Consider the following 16,990-nt stretch of genomic DNA (forward strand, 5'->3'; position numbering starts at 1 on the left):
ATTCAGTAGCAAGCAATTAAACAATCATGTGCCAATGATGGCAAAGAGCAAATTGGACGCGCAAAAACCTAGCTTGGAAATAATGCTCAAACTTTCGTATGAAAGAACAGGCCTCTTTAAGAATACAATCAATCAATCAAACACTGCATTTATAAAGCGCGCAACATACCCGCGAGGGTCTGAAGGCGCTGGGGGGGGGGGGGGTGCTACTGGTCGAAGAGCCAGGTCTTGAGGAGTCTTCTGAAGGCCAGCAGGTCCTGGGTCTGTCGTAGGATGGTGTGGGGAGTGTTCCAGGTCTTGGCGAGGTAGGAGAAGGATCTGCCGCCGGCGGTGGTTTTTCGGATGCGGGGGACTGTGGCAAGGTTGGCTGAGCGGAGGCTTCGGGTGGGGGTGTGGAAGCTGAGTCGGTTGTTGAGGTAGGTGGGTCCGGTGTTGTGCAGTGCTTTGTGTGCGTGGATGACATGGTCAATATTCACGCACAAGTGCTCTTAAGACAGCTGCACTACTTGAATATTGTCAATTGAATCGTCTAGGGTAGCGGTTTCCTTTTCAGCACTCGTATTTAATACCGAATACCCTCACTCCAAAATGTCTGTCAGTGCGAGCATGGTCAACGAAAGACGTCAGGGGTCATGCCAGCTGTCAGGGCACAGTGTTGTTTCCTCATTTGTCTGGTGCTCGTGGGCGGGTTCCCTACGCAAGACAACGTATTTTTCTGCACCATGCCCTGCTACCGTGCCGCCCCCAGCTGCAGAAATAGAAGGGGCCGGACAGGCTTGGAAGAGCACAGGCTCACCTTCAACTTGGTGGTGCGCTGCTGCTTTTTTGGAGGGAGTTTCGGTGGGGGGGTGGTGACTGAGTAAGCTTCACAACACAGATCCCAGCAAATTTTCACATCATTACACACCTGTTCGGACCCTGACAAATAACGCTGGTGTTGATGCATAATTATTAGAACATAGCTTCAAGTCCACTGGGCAAACAGAGCAACCGAAGCCAGAACGAGAGGGACGGCGGTCTCACACACAGGATATGAAAAAAGAAAGGAAAAAAACAACAACAAAAAAACCAGCTTGCGCTAATAACAATACCAGCGCTCCGGAGGAGGGCTGGTAAAACAGGCACAAAGAAGTTTCTAAATTGATCAGAAAAAGATGGGTAGTGGAGGGATAGTGTACTTCGTCGCTGCTCAATGGGAGAAGAACACAGGAAGAGGCATAACCCATACATGCCATGGACCAATCAGGAAAAGGAAGAACAGATCGACGTGGGAGACAGCAAATGGCAAGCCTATGGGCAGGCTGAAGTCCACCACAGTAGTTACAGCATGAATCGGTTCCAAACAGCGCATGCGCACAGTCTTGAGCCAAGACCTAAATCGGATGCAGTCCTCTTCTGAGCATATCATACGATTATGAAGTCATCCATCCTGAGGCGGAAACACGAGGCGGAAACACTTTACATCTTTATATAGGAAACAAACATATCCTGTACGTCAACAGTTATTTACCTTTGCAGAGAGAGACTTTAAACAAGTTTGAGGCTTAATCTTGCCTCCAATTATCTGTTCAAGAGCTGTGAATTCCTTTGGCTGGGCAGCAGGTGTCAGGCCCATGTCATCATGTACTGCGTCCTTCCCATGAGCACTACAGACTGGCATCCCAAGGCCACTTGGGTCACCAGACAACCCTTCCACCTTTCTGTGGGTCGCCTTGCTCCTACCGGCAGTTCTGTTTATACCAGCTCTGTAAGCTGCCTACAATTTGGGCCCTGACCATTCTTCCTTCTGTTTTCTTTACAGTGTGGGTGGGCCTTGTTGCTGTTCCTGTCTTACGTTCGTTGGGAGCCCCAAGCTCCTTCTTTTGTCCTTCTGGCCCTTCCCAACAGGCTGAATGGTTCATTGGTACGGGATGGGGGGGGGGGGGGGGGAGGGCGTGGCAACAAGGTTCCATTGGTCCTCCTAACTGGCCCAACATATGGATTGCATTTAACATCTGCACCTCCCCCCGATACATAGGCTCCTGCCAGTGCCCTTTAGCACCATTCACCATTTCTTTGTTTAATTCGGCCGAGGCCTAGTAAGGGCTCAGAGCCCTTTGAGTCCCTGGTTACACTGGTCTGGGCCTTCCCTACTAATTCACCATTATAATAAAACAAAAATAAAATAAAAAACACCACACCACACTGAAATTCGCCAGTTATACGTCAGTGCAGTAACAATAACTGCGTATCAGTAATGCAGTGCTTATGACCTCACAACATACTATATAGCTTATGACATGTTAAATTACATCATCGATGACATCCTCTGATAAATGTGACAGTCTGCTATACGCTTTTCATACTGTAAGCTATTCACAACAAATTACATCTAGGCTCAGTTTTCTATAACCGCTTTAGTGCTCAAGGGTAATTTAAAGTAAACTGCTTCACGTCTATGCATTCACAATTGATCAGGCATTCACAACCAGCTCCTAGCTCTACCTTCTATAGTTTGTAAAAATGCCTTACAAGTTACTGAAACTACGGCAACTTTAACTGTTGGCAAGTCACCCTTACATTATACTTTCTTCAGCAATTTAGAATGGCTCAATTTACACTCAACTTCTGAAAATACATATCTGCACCAGATACATCTCCAGTTTATATAGAAATTGGCGATATGGCAAATCTTTACCATCAGTACATGCACAGAAAACTGAATGAGCATATTGTATGGATAAGCTTTACATATGTTGTATACATACTTTAGCAACAGGACTTTGAATTAATCCACAACCTATTAGTAAAAAACGTCTGCAACTCACCAACTGCACTCCATCTCTACCTTGTTTATATGAATTACTCCTTCTATTTAAAAGTTTACTGGTAGTTAAACTGTGCATCATATAACCTTTATTACAGTATGCCCGACTTGTCTTCAGCACAACACTATGTCCAAAATAGAAATGCACACATGTTGAATATATGTTGTATATGTTCGTAGTTCCTTTGCTACCTATTTTTTTCACAAATGCTCTAGGGGTTCGTAGAGCAATTTCAGGACCAGTAGATTGGATGATGTAATCGGGGATGTTATCAGAAGTGCCATTTAACATGTTGTGAGTGATGAAATATGGTAGGGTATAATCAGTGTATGGCGCGGGCGTAAGTTTACTGAGCTACAACTGGGGAATTTTTGCGATTATTTTCGATCTATAAATGTTTGCTTTTACACGTAACTTTGTCACTCTGATGTTTGGTTCCTTACAATGAATGCTCTCATCTAAGTCTTGTCATCTACCATCCAGAGCATGTTCTAGTCCTGGATGTCAATCATGGGATGGCACAAAACCTTCAGAGTGCAGGGAAAACAAATAGAGGTCACTGCTTGTGACACTAAAGTCAGAGCCAGCCCACCTTTATTTTAGAAACCTAGCTCTATGACAGCAACCTGCAAGTACTCGCCCAATGTTCTCCTCCTCCAACTAAACTACTCTTTTGCGCCGACCCACGGAGTGAATGCTGGACTGAAATACTCTAAATAGATAGGCATTTATATTACAATGTGAACTCCAATTAAGTGAATCAAAACTGTTGCAACAAGGAGCAACAATTTGCATTAAATACACTTGCAAAAGCGTATATCTTTAGGATGCACGCGAAACAAGATTATGAATGGCAGAAACTAAAATTACTAATGAATACAATGAAACTTTGAGTGGGGAGGCAGCCTACAGAAAGAAAAAGGTTGCGGACACACCTTAATTTATCAAACAGGTCTTTAACCTCTAAAGAAATGCAAACCCGTAGAAGAACTCAATCATTTTGCAAAGGAATATAGAGCAACTAAAAGATTACCATAGCCATCTTCCCACGGTCACTTCTGGTCTGCAAACACATAAATGTTCCACCCTTGGAAAAAAGTTTGCAATACCCCATGGAAGCATCAGAGGGTCAAAAAGCTTCACGTTGATGAATATGAATAGCTTTTATTGAATGCATGTAGAGGAGTACTCTAGCTGAACTATGCCAACAATCAGTACTGAATGTGAAGGTAAAGCCCATGGATGTTCTGTCAGAAAAGGCTGAGCAAGGATCATCACCTTACATGTGATGCAGTGATAGACCTACTCACAAAAGTGGGGTGCTGTTTTTATTGGAAAAAGTATGGGAACACGGAATAGTACAGCCTTAATTATCTGTTGAATTTCCCTAATTTTTTTGACTGCCAATAGAAAGCTGGTGTGTAACACATAAAACGTTTTGCAAAATGACCTATTAATCTTAAATGTTTTCACAAAATATCCCAAATCCAGGCTACGTTTTTATATCTCAAAGAGAGTCATTCAGATCAGCACCCTTTCTTAAACTCGTATACCCTGGTATATTTAAAAAATGCATAGCTTTCCATCATACACATTTAGCTTTCATTACATTACAATTTGATGCAATGTCACTATAGTATGAAAAATCATGTTTTACAGGTCTTTTGCTGGCTCACTGCTTTGTAAAATCAGCCATCAAGGTACAAAAAAAAAATAATAATAATATATATATTTGTATATTTATTACAGACGATATTTCAATTTTCCCTACTTACATTCAATAGTTTTAATTTCAATGTTTAGTTTCCCTGGGAAAACCATAAGCGATCTACATAAATTCTCTCTTTCTGAATTTAGAATTTGGTCTAATTTTCAGAAATGTACCGCTTTCTAGATTGAACCTCTACTTTCATCTAGCTCACACAAACTGCAAATAGGTAGCAACCCCCAAAACAGGAAATACTGATTACTATTTAGAAAACTGCAAACACTGTCGTAAAACTTAGCCTGTTCCTCAAACCTGGCAAGAGGGTGATTTCAGCATAGCAAATCTTTGATTATACCATTGTTAGAAAAAAAATATTTTCTTGCACACCACAGTTTTCAAAATAAACCCCTATTGTTACCACATGTTGGCTATTATCTTTTCCCCTCCAGGGAAATCCACAATTGCCAAGAACCTTTAAAATCCCCAACACGCAGAAAAAATGGATGCAAATTTTGCCTGTGTATTGTTTGTGGAAGAAAGGTTATGAAGGTTTATATGCGAAGTGCTTAAAATATTAACTAAAAAAATAGGCTCAGCACTGAGGGGCTGAATATGCCAAGAACACTCACAAACTTTCAAGTTTAAGGGTATTCGCCATCTTCTCTCAATTCTCTGTCCCCAATGGAAAAGGTTGTATTTATTTTTTTTTGCTAAGAATTCGGGCCTTATTTATTTTCATATTGCCCACAATGGTTTTACACTTATTCTTCACTATTAACTTAATTTATAGCCTTTTCTAGCTAGAACAATAATAGAAGGCCTATTCGGTGCATAAGGGGTTAGTCCCTGTTTATACACAAGGACCAGCTTCCAATTCCAGGCAGTCATGAGGATGCTCTTGGGTAGTCTTTGGCTTCGACCGCAGAATTCTGGGACACAATCTTTCCACATCAAGGCAACATTAATAGCAGCTCGGGCGGGCATGCAGAAAGTCCCTAATATGAGGATACATAAGTGGTGGATTCAAGTCTTACATTATGTTCCTTGGTAATCAGGTAGTGGTCTCCATTCTCGTGCTTTCTCTGCAAATAGGTCAGTGGATGCATGAAGTATCGGTGATCTGAGTTGTCAGACACTTATTTATAACCTGGACATGATGCACAGCTCCCCTGGCAAATAGGGCAGGGTCTTTCACAGGCCTCAAAGAGGTTTGGAAGGCCAGCCATGAAACGTATACAGCTAGTCCCATGGGTGGGCCACTTGCTGGAATAAATTCTTCCCTTAATGTACTGATTATTCACACCTGATGGGCAACAATTTCAACAAGCTAGGAAAAAGCTTATTTCCTAAGGGAAGTTAAACAATGTTTGGTAATGCTGCCTCATCTGGCAGGGTTAACTGAGATCACATGGTTTGAAATTATACCATATGGGGTATGTAATTTTATAAATTATTTACTTGTCCATAGGGCAGAATACTTCCTAAATCTACTTGTCCAGTAGAAAACAATCCACCTGTCCCTTTGGGTCGCATGCAGCGAGATGAGAAAGTATGGCAGTGTTCTCGTTATATCAGAGCTCTTATTACCTTTCTGGTTAGGCCAGGTATTGTAGTACATTAACATGTGGATTATAAAAGGGTTTGATTTTGCAAACCTTCCTCACCACATCTTCTCACAGAGGCTGTAAGTAGGAATTAAGTGGTCATTCCTTGAATCTGTGCACATCCACAAAATTAAGTTAAATGTTTAAAAGGCACTCGCCAGCTGCTCTGCTAACTCTTCCCACACTGTAAAAAGTTGGAAATGTACTCCTGACAATTGCAAACGTAAATCCTTTTTCCCCACCTAAGGTGGGGGGTGGTGAGGGGCATACAGATAGTGAATACGCATTCACTCAGCAGATTTTTATAGGACCAAATATTTTTGTGAATATTTGCTCAAGCAAAAGTGAACTTCATATATTCTAGGAGCATGGTTTACAGGCCGACTTCCGTAAAGTTTTGTGAATTCCTGAAAGTCAAAACTGGGAGATACACCCACGGGTGCACTTAGACATTCTTCAATATATTGATGTTACTCAAAGATGCAAAAATTGTGTTTACACTGTTAATTATTCATTTCTGTCTTTGAAACATGCTTTTTACTAAATGATGCCTCAACGAAATAACATCTAAAATTGCACACCATTAAAACAAAATATTTTCTCAAGTTGCTTTTTCGTTGTACATTTTATTTTGAGAGCAAACAATAACCAGGAGTAGTTGCAAGGTTCTGCATGTATTTGCATTATCAGGGAGCACTCTGAGTGCATCATAAGTAGCCTATAATTGTTACATTTGTTAAATGTGTACATGGTGTTATACAGGAACCACTATCAGCAATGCAAGTTGAGCTCATAACTCAATGCATTACCTTATAAATTGCTAATAATTATAAAAGATTTGCATTATGGAACCATATAAATGCAAAAACAACAGATGATGGACGGAATGCAGAACAAATCAAACATTCACCCCCAGTCACAGATCTGGGTTTAATCCATCATTTTTTTTTACTTGCCATGCCACTCCGGTTTGGACCCAGCCATACGCAAATCAGTCTTGACCCTGTTCCCCAGGGGAACAGTCCAGCCCGAACTGCCAGGCCAGGTCCTCCCTGGACCAGAAACAAGTATCCTGGGACCAGTTTCAGGGTATCACCCTTCATCAGCCAGGCTAGCTTGAATCTGGTGGCATAGCAAGCACGGGACCCACGTCAGGGCAAACCCAGAACCATACATACAAGTTTGAACAACTTGTACATATGGGTACATATTTGCCTTAGTTGCAGATAATCCTCTTTCACAAACAAATTCATACTTCGTTACTGGAAACCAAGGGTTTTGCACCACAGGAGGTTGGGCCTACTTGTTTATTTTGTCCACTAGGCATGAAAATGTGTTTTCCTGGACCCCAAACAATGTGACCTAGGCTTTAGGCAAAAAGAATGCCACACTCTCGTCACAGTACGCTTTGGGAGCAGAGCCAAGTACTTATAGGGCTAGTCCACAATTCAGGCACAGCACTGATGACCATACTGCATCAAAGGACTGGATCCAAGACCAAGCTTTATACACAGTATGCGCAGGAAAGCCAAGTTCTTAATTTTGAACAGCTAGTGTTAAAGAACTGAGTGAGGTAGAAGGCAATGCCCTGTAAGCAAACTTTATTCAATTGGCAAAATGGTGGGCAGGGAGCCAAGAAATGAAGACTAATCAAAAGGTAGCAAGACAGACTTAGGGACTTATTACGATTTCGGCAGACAGAAAAGCCTGTCTACCAAAATCCCAATGGGGAGGTTGCTGCCATTGTGGCTGCCGCCCCGCCGGCCCATTACAAGTTTCCAGCTGGGTCAGCGGGTGGAAACCGCAGTTTCCATCCGTTGACCCAGCAGGAAACTGCCTACAGCATTGTCTCCGGCTCATAATCGAGCCGACGGCAATGCAGTAGTGCACAGGGTGCACCAGCACCCTTGCAATGTTCACTGATTGCAAAGCAGACAGTTAATATTGTGAGGGTGCTAGCCAAGGGGTCCCCTGCACCCGTTCTCTGTCAGCCTTTTCATGTAGGTAAAATCGCCATCGCTGGCGGAGAACAAAGTCAGAATCCCCAGGGCGGCACTGCCTGCAGCGCTGCCCTGGCGGATTAGGACCACCACCACGACCACCAGACCACTGGGACAACTAATCCTGGTGGTGCTGGCAGTCCATATGGCGCTCAGATCGCCACACTGGTGGCAGTCCGACCGCCAGGTTCGCAATGAGGCCCTTATTGTCTACATGTTGGTTTTGGCATCAGTTGTGTAAATAAACTCTGCTTCAAGTAGTTCAAACACATAGCCTGGGCAATAAGTGATATTGACTGCACTGTCTGGCCAGTTTTCGAAGGGGAAGAAGATTTGTGTGTCAGAGTACATTTTAAAAAGTTTACCAGATACTGTTCGAGAAGCTGAGCTTGGGGGTGTTTGGAGATGGAAGACAGAGCTAGGGTGCCCTTGAGAACAGTGCAGGACACATATAGGAGAGACATTAATATGCATCGCATCCCAAAAGGCAGAAAAGGCAAGAAATTGCATGTTGCCAAGGACATTAGCTGGACTGAGAAAATGTATCTTGGGAAATATGTATTTTCCAGCCCTTAAGAAACTACAACGAGCCTTCACTGAGGAAGAGCTTCTCCATCATGGACCCCTGCACTCAAACAACATTTTTCCACAATATCTGCAAAGGTCCAGGGACCTCAAAAGACGTCTCAGGTTCAAAATGTTAAGATCATAAATTTTCCATCATATATATATATATATATATATATATATATATATATATATATATATAATAATTTTACACCCCTGCCCCCAGCTTTCAGGTAAATAAGTCAAACACTTAAATTCACAACATAGTTACAAAATAAACACAGATGTAACTGGCCTCTCTAGTGTTTGTGACCAACTTGTTGTCATTGAGCCTAGCATTTTTCCATAACTGCAACAGCAACTTCCCTGTAGGTATTATATACAGATAGTGAGATAACCATAGCTACATGCTATCATCACAGCAGTACTAAATAGACATACACACAAGGCTTATTTTTGTGTTATTCAAATATAGGTTTGTTGCCAGGTTGTTTAACTATCATTTTTAATGTGCTGAGGGAAAGATCAAAGTTATTTGTTATGTATTATTTACAACCATACACTTCAAGTTATGTACCGCATTGAAACAAACTGGCTTGCTGTCACCTAGGAAGGAACAGTGGCTAAAATACTGCCTCTTGGAGAGATTCAATATCTACAAACTAAAAGGCTCCTTTCAAAATTGCTGCCTCAAAGAGAAAGGTTACTATGGAATTAATTTGAAAGGAACGAGAGCTTTCAAAAAATAAACACAATATTCAAGGTGATGCATCGTGAGTTCAATGTACAGCAGTTATATTTCTCCCACTGCACCTTGCTGACCCTCTTACATGATGCACTTCATCTTGACGTTTCACACCTATATCTTTATGAACTTCCTGTAAATCATGGCCAAAAGCAAGCTTGCATTCACCATCAAGCGGTAGTGCACGTTTTCCCACAACAGTAGGTGTTAGAGGAGAAAATTCTGTAAGAGGCTAGTCCTGCCATGACGTTCTTCCGCCACACATAGGTCACAGCAAATTGAGTAAGGGTGTAGTTGTGAAAAGAATGGCGGGCTTTAGGCCATGCCCTGCATAAGTCGGCAGGGATGGAAAAGGCACTTAAAGCATTTTATGTAGTTATAAGATGTAGGTGGGGGCTGTAGAAGATATTAGCAGAGCCAATATATAAAAGTTAAGTAACTTCTCCAAGAAGGTTTAAAAAAAGGACACAGTGACATTTTCAATCCAATGGAAAAAAAACACAACTCATGGAAAAAGTCAGAGCTGACGAAGAGAGGAGTGAATGCACATGACCATCCAAGAAACACTACACACAACGTGCATATAGAGGTATGATAAGTCGCAATGGAAATCAAAAAAGGAAGGTTACAAAGTTTATGATTTAAACATAGAATCAGAAGGGAAGCTGAAAGCAACGTGGCATACAAAGAGAAGATGAAGATCATCACTTGAAGAAGAGTACTAAGGTCTTCCAGCAGTGTGCCACTGTCACCTTTATCCAGTTGGAGCTAACAGTTTAGGGATTTGAAAGCATGAGAAAATATGGCAATTTATGTTCTTGGAAAACCTGCATTGACTTGAGATGACAACAAACACTGGCAAGCCCAATAGTAATGCCCTTATTGTGTATTTTGCCAATGAATGTAACAGGCATGTAAAAATGCTGCTTGCATGTGCTGCATGCAAAAATTCTTATTAGTGTTTTAAAACCAGACTATTGGGTTTGCCACTGCTTGGGAGGGGTGGGTGGCAAAAAGGATTTGCGTTCGGTATAGTAAAGGAGAAAAGACGTGATTATTACAAACTGTGAAGACTGAGTGCATTCTTCAGATGCAAAAAAGTCCCTCGTGCATTCCAATGGAAGCACTTTCTAAACAGCAGAATGAAACTCCGGACAGCCAATACAATGAGGTGAGAAAGGATTACTCCGGAGTATTCAAAACCCAGCCCGTGTATATATTAAAGAACTTGTGACAATATGCATATATTAAAGAATTGGTGCCAATAGGTTTGGCTGACAGCTGTGCTGTCACACCATACCTTAAACTAAATGGAACTGAAAGAAGGCGGGGCATAGGGGCTAGTTCATGTTGGCCTGGTGCGCAACACCAAGCGCTATCACTAATAATGGAGGTTTATACTTTTCACTGTTTCACAATTTTACTTTAGTGAGAAGTTTGACAGTCTCTCTTGGCTACATCACCTACATTTTTAACATTCCGTCACATTTTCAACAACAATTAAGTGCGGTTGGTAACGTAGCAAGGCAGTAAATGTATCAAGTGCACTATATTCAATTACTACCTGTAATTAACGTTAATGTACTGTTCTTACCCTATCCTCACTGCAAATATTTTAGTAAAGGGAGATATGTAATCCCAAAGTGGTAATACATGTACCACAAAGTGCAAAACTCTGATACATTCTGTAAAAAGCAATAGCAAAATATCCTGTCCTTGAGACAGCAGTTCCAATTGATGAGAAAAGTCAGTATATAAGAACATGGATGTCAGACAGATCTTAATGAACATAAGAAACAAACATCTCATGCGCGACAAACACAAAACACAGAGTGCTAAGTAACACAGTACTAAAGAACGGAATAGATCTATTGAAAAGAGCTACTAGCAGCAATAATACCAGCGTTATATACCTACTTAAAAATACCGAATTTACGACTGACAACTTTTAATGCTGCTTTTTCCTAATCTTTCCAACCAAACTAATACCACTGCAGTCAGGCATTATGGTAAGAATGTACCATTCTGCAATACAGCTTGATTTACCGCAGAACTAAACTGTAGTTCAAATTTATCGGACCTATCGTCATTGTTAATTCGCTCATACCCTTTTTGGGTGGCTTTTAAAAATAAAAAAAAATTAGTTGTCAGACCCATGATTTGGAGCCTTTGATGTTTTATTAAACTGGCAGCCGGGCAGTGTTTTCCCCTCTGACATCTTCTGTGTCACTCCCTACACCCTCGAGACCTGGGTGAGACTTTTACAAACGCGATTGCCACCCCTTGCGCATGTCGCCATATATTAAAAAAAAAATTAAAAAAAGAAGAAGAAGAAGAAGAAGAAGAAGAAGAAGAAGAAGAAGAAGAAGAAGAAGAAGAAGAAGGAAACTTATGTGTGGCCCCTTATAAATTTGTTTTGGTTTTTAGTCATCAATCAGTTAATGGCAACATGTTAATGTCCAGGTCCAAAAATGGAATTACTGACAGGATTTTAGGCATAGGGCTTTATGACACACTCTCTTAAACCTTCATCTCAACTTATGGTGAACCTTTATTACCACATAAAAGTCTTATGGAGACGACCCCACCTGCCCAAAGGGATCCTCAGAGTGATGTAAAGAGAGGAAGTGAGGTGCTGTCTCATGGCAATCCGCCGATATAGACAGGATTCAAACATTATACGTTCACAAAATAACCCACAGAATAGGCACTCAAAATAAATACGGCTCTGGTTTCCCACTACCAAATAAGAGAAACCATATTTCAGCTTCAGCTCCAATAAAGCGCATCGGAATCGATACTGCAATGCAGCTTAAAGCTGTTTCAGGCCATCAACAGAGCGCACTACACGCAATATCTATGGAATGTTTTGCGTTACAGCATACTTTTTTAAAAATGTCCCCGAGAAATGTAGTCATATAAAAAGAAGTCAGCCTCTATATCGGTTAGTCAGACGCGCTAATAACACATTTCAGGCAACTAGTACAACACAGAGCTAGCTACAAGTCTATTTACAAATGGTTATGACAAACTCAAATTTAAACAACGTGCCACTTTGCTAACGTTTGAAAAACCTAAGACACGTATGAGGCAGCAATTGACAACGAAGTAAGGCGCTTCCTCAATAGCTGCTGCACTGTGTTAGTGATGATACATTCAATTTCGTAACCAGCAACGACAAAGAAGAGAGACTAAAGTAATAAGCTATATAATTATGTTCCATAAATAGGGTGCCTGGTAGATGTCAGAGGCATGCACGCCCCTCTTCCAGAAATCCGTGCCACATACTGCATGTGCAGAAAGGCCTATGAATTGTGCAAGGCGCTGAAGCAATGCGGGCAGTAAGCCCCTGCCACGACGTGCAGCAATGACCCGTCTATATGTCAGCAATGCGAAAGGAAGGGGTATGGCCGAAGCCAACACACCGATGTACCTCCCTACAAAAACAGTTGAGTCTAGGGTCTGTGCTCTCGTACTGTACGTCGATAAAAAAAAAGTACATTGACCACTCAAGCCATAAAAGATCCTGGTGCTGAGGCCACGCCCTCTGCAGATCCACCTGGGTGCCCCCAAGCTTTTCTGGGCACAGTCTTCTACCAACATCACCCTCTTGTGCTCTACAAACACAGCAAATTGTCCTCCCAATTATTCCCCACTGCACCCTCGCCCCACACCTTATGCACCTCGCGAAGCACTCCAGACAAATACAGGCACCCCACATCTCACTCTACGCATCCAGGAACTCGCTTCTTTTCAGATATTCTATGCCATCCCGGGATTCTCCAGCTCCTCGACCCCTTCGTGATTACCGTCGCTTGCTCTCTCCACTCACGCCAGGCATACCCTTTGAGTCCGTGCCCACACCTATGCACCAATAAAGCCCTGCCTGCTCTCGCTTCCTGGTCTGCGACCTCCGTGGCAGCTTATGCTGGGCTCTGCGGCGGGCACGGAACCTCTTCCGGGCTAGGGGCTCACCTGCATCCCAGGCACCTGCACTGCCACAGGGGAGTGCGCCATGGCGGCGGTGTGTTTGTACGGCCCTCAGCTCCTCGGCAGCGCGGTCACTCCCGGCCCATGCTCCGCCGAGCGACGGGGCCTACGGTGCCGGGCCTCAGGCCTGCGCTCCCCGGCTTCTTCGACCTCGGGCAGGGCCTGCTCCTACAGCCTCTCCGGCCTGCGGCTGGGGCGTTCAGGTCCCTCCGGTGCCTCCTTCCGTACGGCCGGGCAGAGCTGGGTGAGAAGGGGGTCTCCCCCGCCAGTGCTGAGCGCAGGCTGCGGCGGGCTCAGAGCGTCATGTCTGCGGCAGCCCCTCAGCCCTCGCGGTGTCAGGAAGCCGAAACGAAGGTGTCTGAACTGCGGGGAGGAGCCGCCCGGCCGCAGGCTCCAAACAAGCTAGAGGCCCGGCGCTTGGACGTCACTGGCTGAGCCCGGCCCAGAGCGCGGTTCCCGCCCCGCCTACAGAGCGACCGAGCTCGACCCTTCCGAGCCCGAACCCCGCCTCCCCGAACCGAAATACACCCGCCTTCCGACTCGCGAAACTGCAGCTCTTCCGCCGCCCAGTCCCTGATCTCAGCCTGCCACGAACGTCTCGTTTTCCAGGTTTGGAACCGCCTCATTTCGCAACAAAATGGCAAACCCAATAGGTCTCCTTTTTTTTTTATTTCAGGGTGTATCATCATAATGGTCACTTTACATCAGTCGAGTTGACAAGTACAGTTACCACCCTTCGTGAGGTTGCAGCTTTCCAACACGGCTACCGAGAGCGAAGAGAGGCGCTGGAACTAGGGGAACAGGAGGTGCTGCAGCCTCCTCCAAGTATAACCTTGCAGGACTTTAAAGGAGAATGATCAATAAAGAGGCCTTACATTCTTTGATCTTGTAGCATTTGCTGTGAATTCAACGACAGAGGTCAAATGTCAGGCAATGTCTTCTGACAAATTGCTATTTATTCTTATTTTTTAACATGGAGATTGCTGTTTACTTTTATTACTGCAAAGTAACCACATTTGCACCCAAGTGATAATCTTCTTGGGGTACAGAGTGTGAAACAAGGAGGCTGCAGTATGTCATATATTTTCTAACACAAAAGCAATATTGGGATATTTGTCAATTAACTTTACAACTATTTCATTCTAAACCAGCAGCAAGTAAAGAACAAATACTTCTGAAGATATTTCAAGTCCAATACTAGAAAAAAAATCTGCATATTAGATATTTTTTCAAATTCTATAGTTTGATAGAAAAAAAGATTTTAATGGAATCAAAACAAACAAATGCACTTAACTTGTGTGACAAATATGCACAGAAACCAAATGTCCTTGTGTTGTTTGTTTACCAAATAAGTTGAACAGCAAAACTGCAGGCGTGATGCCCATTTTATGGCCATTTGAAGAGGACAGTTCAATGGAATATGTGCTCTCTGTAAATAGCAGTTCCAGCTCCATGCTTTATTCCTATATCTGGAACAACGTGCTGCAAAATGCATCACAGGATGCATACTACAGCCCTACCACCCTGTTGCTAAATGGGCATGGCTGTTTTGCTACAATTCATGCAGTGCTTTTATTTTTCACAATCCCGGCCACTTCAGTGACATAACACGAATGGCAGCACCTCCACTAAGATAATTGTTGCAGCACCACTGAGAGCGAAGAACCAAGAATCAACCGAGACCATACTTTTTGTAGTGAAAAAAACATCAGCAGCTTTTACTAAACATGTAGGTAAAATAACAGTTCTCATTTGCGATCAAGATTGTACAATCTGTCAAGCCAGATATCAGTGAATAGTTACCATTTGATAGTTATGTGGCAGTTCTTAACATAGCAAGCACACCCCTGTAGACCCGTCTTTAGTGTGTCACGTGATACACCCATGTAAACATGCACTCAATGAAATGATGGAATTTCTCTATTCCAAAATCATTATGATTCCATTTTCCACGTACTATGATAAATTATGGATATGGTGATCTCCAAATAAATAGGTTATAGTGTACCCAATAGTGACACCCAATATATTGAAGGGCAATGTTAAACTCTCAATCTGTAAAACTGTAAACTTTGCACTTGTGTAGCGCACTACTCACCCGTTAGGGACTCAAGGCGCTGTACGCATACCGCTGTGGAACCCCTCCTGGCTTTTCCCTGTGAGGCGCCCACTCCTGGGCACCCCCAGGGTGAAGCCTGACATCCAAGCGCTGTGAGGGCCGTTGTGGAGATTAAGCAAGCTATTGCCCAGAGTTACAGACTGGGACCCATTAATTAGATTAGGCACCGAGGCAAGAATGATCTGGCCCAAGGGAATTGAGCCCAAGACCCGCCGAGGCAGGAATTGAACCCTGGACCCGGGCCAGATCTCTACATCAGGGTCTGCCACTCTAGCCATTGCCCAGAATTATAATGATAATATATCACAAGACATCTCCTTTGTGCACATGAATCAAAACCATATACTGAAATTCAAGCACCAAATACAATTAGACTCGAGGTTGTCGAGCAGGGTGGTGGTGTTGGGGTCGTTGTTTTGTTCCAGATGGAAGTTGAGGTCACCTAGGAGGATGTAGTCCGGCGAGGCGAGGGCGTGCGGGGAGATGATGGCGTCGCTGAAAGGGGCGCGTGGCCCGGGAGGACGGTAGGTCGCTCCCCCTGCCGCTGCAGCTCCTCCAGGTTCCTGAGTTCCTGAGACCCACCTCACAGTAAGTACCCCCCCCTCCCAGCCCCTCGCTCTGCCCCGCGCTATTCACCCTCTCTCCTGCTCCTGCTTCTTTTCTTCTTTTCTTCTTCTCTGTTCTTCCTCCTCGCTCCTCGTCTGTAATCTTCTTCTGTACTCTTCTTTCCCCCGTCTTCACTCTACTTCTCTTCTTCCTCATCTTCTCCTATGGTCTTCTGCCCTCTGTTCTTCGTTTTCTGTATCTTCTTCTGTGTTCTTCTGTGTTCTTCCGGTCTTCCTTTCTTCTCTCCTTCCGGTCTTCTGATCTTCCTTTCTTCTCTCCTTCCGGTCTTCTGTTCTTCTGTTCTTCTGTTCTTCTTGTCTTCTTGTCTTCTGTTCTTCTTGTCTTCTGACTTCGGCTCTTCTGCCTCCTCCGTCCTCTTCTCCCCGTGCCTGCCCTCCTGCTCCTGCCTCATCCCCCTCCCCCACTCGCATCCCCCTCTCTATCTCCCCTATCTAACCCGTTCACTATCTACCTCCCTCACTCCTCCTATCTACCTATCTCTCTATCTCTCTATCCCACTATCTAACTCCCTCACTCTCCACCTCCTCCTATCTTCCTATCTCTCTATCTAGTTCCCTATCTATCAATTTCCCTATCTATCTATTTTCTCTATCTATTTCTCTATCTCTCCCCCCCTCCCTCGCCCCCTCTATTACCTATCTTCCTATCCTCTCACTCTACCTCTCACCCTCACCCACCTCCACAACCCCCCCTCCCCTATCTTCTCAACCCTACTCCTATCTTTCTCCCTTATCTCCTAAACCTCCTAACACTCACCACCCTCCACCCTTAAACCCCCTCCCCCAGCTCTTCTCACTCTACCTGTCCCCCCTCCCTCGCGCTT

The 16,990-nt window shown here is 43.7% G+C and overlaps 1 protein-coding gene across 2 annotated transcripts in view; it reads right to left on the minus strand.

Moving 5' to 3' along the window:
- The window catches only part of STK26 (serine/threonine kinase 26), a 173,642-nt gene extending 159,579 nt beyond the window's left edge, over positions 1–14,063 (minus strand). The window contains exon 1 of one of the 2 annotated variants that reach the window (XM_069212530.1): positions 13,407–14,063. In XM_069212530.1, coding sequence (XP_069068631.1) covers positions 13,407–13,448 — 42 coding nt within the window. In that variant the 5' untranslated portion in view covers positions 13,449–14,063. The remainder of the gene's footprint in view (positions 1–13,406) is intronic. The other variant, XM_069212529.1, reaches the window with a different exon arrangement.
- Between the last annotated feature and the right edge of the window lie 2,927 nt (positions 14,064–16,990).

Source organism: Pleurodeles waltl, chromosome 2_1, assembly GCF_031143425.1.
Source record: "Pleurodeles waltl isolate 20211129_DDA chromosome 2_1, aPleWal1.hap1.20221129, whole genome shotgun sequence".
Taxonomy (NCBI): domain Eukaryota; kingdom Metazoa; phylum Chordata; class Amphibia; order Caudata; family Salamandridae; genus Pleurodeles; species Pleurodeles waltl.